Source organism: Patiria miniata, unplaced genomic scaffold, assembly GCF_015706575.1.
Source record: "Patiria miniata isolate m_02_andy unplaced genomic scaffold, ASM1570657v1 HiC_scaffold_9, whole genome shotgun sequence".
Taxonomy (NCBI): domain Eukaryota; kingdom Metazoa; phylum Echinodermata; class Asteroidea; order Valvatida; family Asterinidae; genus Patiria; species Patiria miniata.
The window spans coordinates 5,609,747-5,616,329 of NW_024037076.1; the positions used below are offsets into that span (position 1 = coordinate 5,609,747).

At 41.8% G+C, this 6,583-nt stretch overlaps 2 protein-coding genes across 2 annotated transcripts; one reads left to right on the top strand and one right to left on the bottom strand.

The window, feature by feature from the left end:
• The first annotated feature begins 378 nt into the window (after window positions 1-378).
• On the top strand, window positions 379-2,890 carry LOC119720844 (zinc finger protein 239-like). Its single transcript, XM_038190703.1, has 2 exons — window positions 379-523; window positions 1,687-2,890. Exon 2 carries the CDS (start codon window positions 1,756-1,758, stop codon window positions 2,644-2,646), a length of 891 nt encoding a protein of 296 aa, XP_038046631.1. The 5' UTR covers window positions 379-523; window positions 1,687-1,755; the 3' UTR covers window positions 2,647-2,890.
• Window positions 2,891-4,501: 1,611 nt separating this feature from the next.
• Window positions 4,502-5,933, bottom strand: LOC119720367 (low affinity immunoglobulin epsilon Fc receptor-like). Its single transcript, XM_038190023.1, has one exon. It carries the CDS (start codon window positions 5,216-5,218, stop codon window positions 4,502-4,504), a length of 717 nt encoding a protein of 238 aa, XP_038045951.1. The 5' UTR covers window positions 5,219-5,933.
• Window positions 5,934-6,583: the final 650 nt, after the last annotated feature.

Genomic DNA, 6,583 nt, shown 5'->3' on the forward strand with positions numbered 1-6,583 from the left:
GTGATCTTTCACAGTTTCAGGAAAATCTCGATTTTCACAAATTTCAGGGAAAACCGAAGGCCGCCACGAGTGGCACGACTCCACTTTATTTACAACTCGATGCCAAAAGTACATCAAAATGCAATAGCGCCCTCTGTAGTCTGTACCGTAGTTTTAGTTTGTATGGCAAGCCATGCTGGACAGAAATTGACATTATTTATGTAGATGTAGGATATTCGAATAGTTATGTGGACGTCAAGTTAATGTCTACATCTTGTCGAATTATTCCTCACATACATGTTTTACACAAACCGTTCCTGTCTTTTAATAATTGTATTTGTTTGATCAAATGAAATCAGTCGAATTGGCTCCATCAAAATATTTCCGTTTTTGTCTAACACGGCTTTCCATAAGTGTAGGCCAATTAGGTCCGGAAGTGATTGACCAAAAGGCCACACACAACATGCACTGTGCATCACTAGCGCTTTCTCGATTTCTACTCTACTACTAGTTCTAGGTTCGCTATACGCATTCGTCGAAAGCGGTAGGTAGCCTCAGTGATCATACTGTTTCCGAATATTTTCTATGACTCGTTGGAATAATATACATTTGAAAAGACTGATCTCTTCATTCAGTGTGTGTGATTAGTCTGGTGATTTGACAATGCCATTCTAGTATGATCTACAGTATGGAGAAATGTGTAGTAAATAGAGACTAGGCCTAGTTCCTAACTTGCCACATGTTTCTTTTGGCACAGTAGATTGATAAAGTTCTGAAGCTAAATTGAAAAAAAAAATGTTTCAATTTTGCCGACACGCACGCGAAGACCAGAAACCAGAAACTTTGTTTGGGGGGGGGGGGGGCCTTATGGTTGGATAGCAAATTAATTTAATTGTAATAGAACATACATGTACATGTGTTGCCACACGAAAGGAGTTTAAAGCTATTCACTGCTTAAAAACACCGTCACATGAGATTGAGTACATGTACGTAATCAGAAGGGGAAAAAGCTCGTTTTATTTAAATGCCGTGCTGTTGCCGTAATGACTTAAAAACACAATTCATTTGCCTTACTTTAATTTGGCATGGTGATAGCACGACATTTAGAGCCATTTGGCTCTGCAAATTGAGTTCGGCACAGCACCATCCTTTTGGTTTGACAGGGCCTTTCGTTCTATCCTTGCTCCGAAAACCAAGCCATGGCACTGTTCCAAATGCCATGTTACCATGCCAATCTCAATTTGATGTTGGGGTGAACGTTTTAAGAATGCGCATGCTTACAATGGCGTGTCTGCATCCCGGGGAGTGCATATGGTGCGAATACTTGACGGCATGGAGTGTGCATTGAACTAATTGAAAATTATTTTAACAATGGCATGCAATTAACTGCTGTGCAGCTCTGTAGCCGAGCTATTGCAGAGCTCAATTCAATTGAGTTCAGTACAGCAGTGTCATGGCATTTAGAAAATACCAAAGAAAAAAAAAAAAAAAAAAAGTTGATTTTAGACTTAAAAGTTTCAAGAGAAGAATTGTTATAAATTTAACATAATGCCATTATTATGGCCTTGTGTTACACAAACTCACCCGTACCTAAATAGAATGGACCTATCAAGACAACAAAGTGTTGGACAGTACTACTACTAAATGTGTTTTTTATCCACTGTTTATTGACACCTGACCAACAAAATGCCTTTTCTCACCATCCAGGAACCCACTCGTGTGTAGCCTCAAACCTGCATTCCATTCTCGTGGGCCTTTACCTGCCGCACTGGTGCAATGAGTGCCATCAATGAAACATCCAAGCAAGAGGCCGAGGGTGAACAAGAGGACAAGCCAAACTGTCATGACACTGGTGGCAAGGTCCGCGAGAGAAAGCAGGGGCATCCTCGGAGGACCCAAACACAGGAAAAGACATCTGCCAGTGACATCTGTGGCCAAGACTCCTCGTTGAGTACTACGCTTCAACAGAATCAGAAGGTGGACACTAACAAGGAACCATTCTTCTGTGGCATCTGTGGCAGAGGCTTCTTAGAGAGAAGTGCCGTACTAGAACATCTGAGTGTCCACGCAAATGCGAAATCCTTTGCTTGTGATATTTGTGGGAGTCTCTTCTCACGGAGAAGTGGCCTTCAAAGACATCAGAGGGTCCACACTAATGAAAAACCATTCACCTGTGGCTATTGTAGCAAAGGCTTCTCTCAGAAGAGTCACCTGAAAACTCATGAAAGAGTGCACACTAAAGAGAAGCCGTTTATTTGTGACGTTTGCGGCAAAGGCTTCTCGGACCAAAGTACCATACGACAACATCAGAGGGTGCACACTAAAGAGAAACCATACGTTTGCACCATTTGTAGCAAAAGCTTCACGACGAGTAGCCACCGACAACGACATCACAGGGTCCACACTAATGAGAAGCCATTTGCTTGTGGTACTTGTGGGAGATGCTTCGCACTGAAAAATGACCTTCGAAGACACCAGCGGGTCCACACTGATGAGAAGCCATTTCTCTGTGAAATCTGTGGCAGAGCCTTCTCACAGAGTAGTCACCTTAAAACTCATACCAAATTGCATGCCAGTGAGAAACCCTTTGTTTGCGACTTTGGAGCAGAGGTCTCTCGTGCAAGAGTAGTCTTCCCCACACCAACATCAGAGGGTCTACACAAGTGAGAGACCATTCGCTTGTGAATATTGTTAAAGAGGTCTCTCACCCAGAAGCACCCTTCCTGGAACAATCTTAGGGTCTACTCTGATGAGAAACCATTTTGTTTTGGTATAATGCCAATGATACAACCATTGATTTGCACTGCCTGTCTGTATTTAATTTATTATTTATCTGGCACACGTGTTTCCTCCACTCCCGTGTAAGCACAGATCTGTTGTAGACTTCACATGTCATGTTTATAAAAGTGATTAAAAAACATGGTTGTGTGTGCATTTGCACAGTCTCATTCATTTCATTTCTGGCACCTAAAGCTGTTAGGAATCCTTGCATGGGGTATGGTTTGTCTTGGTCCAAGTCTTGGAACTCTATGCTTGTTATACAGCCAGTCCCTGACGAGCGCAGTAATTAAGCCGCGGTGGCAGTAGAGGCTGTTTTCAACAAGATGGATCGAATCCAGTCTTGGGAACAATAGACAGCGCTACCCAAGGAAGTTCCGAGCATTCGTCACGCGCGTGCATTAGCTGGAAAACAGCGCGCGCGAGGTACAAATGTATGCTTAGAATTGATTGTGACTCGCAAAACTTGAACTACAGATTGCGCACTGCAATGTACAAGTTAAGAAGACCCACTGACGGTGATTGCGTTTTTAGTTTTAGTTGACAATATCTGTGCCGGATGAGCCATGTGCTGAACTTAGACATCAAGCGTCTCTATATCTCCCTCCTGTCAAATTAGTGGATTACGGGGTGCGAGGCTGCTGGAGCAAACTTGATATTAATCTTTTTTTGTCAATAATAATAAAACGGGTACCTATAAAGCACTTGTTACTAATATCATAGCGCTTGCTGCCATTTTAAGAGTAAATTAGAACATTCTTAATACTAAAACATACTTCCTTTTTTCTCAGCGAAACAACCTTTTATTCGTTACCAAAGACAGAAAACCGTAGGAAATCACCATCGATGGAAATTCATTTTTAATCACATGACGACATAGTTATATTTCTGTTGCCAGTTTGACGTTGGGAATATGATGAACAAACTAAGAAAACTGCCGCCAGCGCCATGGGCAACGGGTCTACTCCGACACGCAACTGGGGTGGATCCGAGTTTGGATTAAAAAGGGGGGGGGGGGGCAGCTACCAAAGGGAGGGGTGTTGGAAGCATTTCTTGCCCTTTTTCTGTATGATTTTCCGACTTTTTCTATGCGGCCGAAGAGGGGGTTTAAACCTCCCGTAGGTCCCAGCTTGCCTGCTGAAGCTTTAAATGCTTGGATTGGTGAGTAGATGTACAATACCGGCGATAATGCAAAAAAAAGACCGCAGACAGTGCACGATTCTACTGGAATCTATCTGTCGGAGCCCGGTCTTTTCTTGGGTTTTTCTTTTAGATTTGTTAATTTTTTTTTAAATTCCAGCCCAATTTAAGTGAAAGGTTCTTCGTATTTTTTGAAACTCTAAAATAGTGGCGTATGTCTCTATCTACAAATATTATCGGACGTATATACAAATTAGCGCCTTGTGCCTAGGAATCCATCAAGCGCCTCAATCCATAAAGATTAGAAATGTGCATCTTTCTCAAAACTTCTTCGTATTTTTGAAAACTCTAAAATAGTGGTGAATATCTATATCTACAAATTAAAGTTCTTATCAGGCGTATTTACAAATTGGCGTCGTGTGCCTATGAATCCACCAAGTGCCTCAATCCATCAAGGCTAAATGTGTATTGTTCTCATTGTCCAAATCCTAAGGTATGGTCCTCATGTTGACGAATCAGTCTCAAGTCCGGCGATCAATATGATATGAATCTAAATATATATTTATATGATAAATTCGCATGAACAAAATCCCGTGACCACAATTTACAATTCAAAAAGGTTGCAGTTTTTCACATATTTGAGATCAGTGACTTCAGCCTCGGATCTGGTGGCGTTGTTGAGCTGACAGACTTTCTTGTCATCACCCTTCTGCCAGAGATTGAAGGAGCGGCATCGAGGCTCCGCCCAGCACGCCTGACTGCACCCAATGACTCCCGCAGCCGTCAGGTTCTTGATCTCATGGTTGAGCAGACACTGGTGTGTGAAGCGCCCGTCAGCATCAGCTTGCAGGCAGTATGAGCGACGAGAGACGCGCATCTCACAGGCGGCGTATTTCAAATAACTGCAAGATGTATCTCTCCAATTACCGTTTTTTGCCATTCGGACACATCTGTGATTAACATTGTTCTGTTCAAAATATTTATTTTTCCAGTTTTTGTAGACAGGATCCCCATTTACACCGAAGCATGAAAGCGACCCGTTGTTGTAAATATCCTTACATCCTATCCACATGTCCAAGCCATTAGCGGAGCCAAATTCCCGCCAAATAAAGTCCTGTTCTTTCTGCGAGTCAGGAACGATCAGGCTGCTCCCGGGCCGGTCACAAACCCTTTTAGCTTGCCACCAATCCATTTTGTCAGGCAGCAAGATGTAACAGGCGTCTTGCCAGGCCAACCAGCCGGGAGGACAGACAGCCAGCAGAGTGTGATATCCCCCAACAGTCATCAAGATCAGAACGTTTGCAAGGCTGAATATTGACATCTTTATCGTTGGCCTTTTTTCCTTTCTCAAATTAATGTTATGCGCTCACGTGAGCCAATTCTTTAATGTCCGTACGGGATAAACAGCACTCTCCCTGTCTCTTCCTTCAGGTTTCTCTCAGCTTTGGCGTTATTCTGAATTTTAACCAAATTATAACCGATAGTTATTATGTTGGGTTAGATGTACTTTCAGATAACTTCGTGACTCAGTGCGCACATCTCTCTTTGCTGGATACCAAGGTTTACTTTAATATTTTAGTGATTTACAACTGCGACATAAAGTGGTTTTCACAAATTTTGTAGCAGCTAACATTATACATTATTTAAGCGTGCATTTGTGGTGGCAATAGACTGCTTAGCGCTTAATGCAAAATTTATGCTCCAATGACATTCAAAACGCATTTGTCAGACTTTATTTCTCATGTGCTTATTCCATGAGGTCATGCATTATAAAAGATGACAGCTCAATTGTAGAAGAACGTTGGCTACACTAACTCGAAGGCCGGGAGATAAACACATTATCCTTGCTCACATTTGAATACTCCTTGGTTTCACTTTTAAGATTCTAAAGTTTTGACTGCAGTATATTTGTAAAATCCGACCATTCATTACAGACTTTACTTTTGAGACCGTAAATACCTACACTGTAAAATAACGTCGCTTAGAATTATATTTGGCACCTACTTTTCCTACATTGTCTCAGTCATGTTCAGAATTTTGTGCACAATGTGAAAGTCTGTTTGTGATTCAGAATATAAATGTCAGTCAGTTTTATGTCTTAAAAAAAATTGGTGATATAAAGCAAGAGAGGACAGTTTGTATTTACTGCCGGTTTTTGTTTACTATTTCATAAGCCACTGTTAATTATTTAATTAGCTACAAGGATTATTTTATTTTCCACAAACATATCTTGGGGCGGGTGATCCAATGGCCAATTTTGAGGGGGTGCTTTCAGGGTAATCGCTGGTGAAAAAGGGGCATTTGAATGAAAAAAGGGCAGTCTTTACAAAATATTTGGGGGGGGGTGTAAATAACTTCCTTACCACCCCCTCCCCCTTCCCCACCATACTGGCCCGATCGAAACTATTGAATCATTCACGACTTTCGAGCAACCCACCTACGGAAAAGAAATTCGCTTGCAGCAGCACATTTTGCGTTAAGTAAAACAAAACATGTTAATTTCGTATGGTTCATTAACCAGGATTGGTTTTTCCCCCGTGTCGATGTGTCTTTTCCTGTCAGGAAATCGATTCACAGTTCAATTTTCATTTTTTTCATGAGCTTCGCAGGGCGTAACTACCTGTAATGGCAAAAACACAGGTTCTCTCTTGTACTAGTTTTAGGCTTGCAATACCATCATGATGCT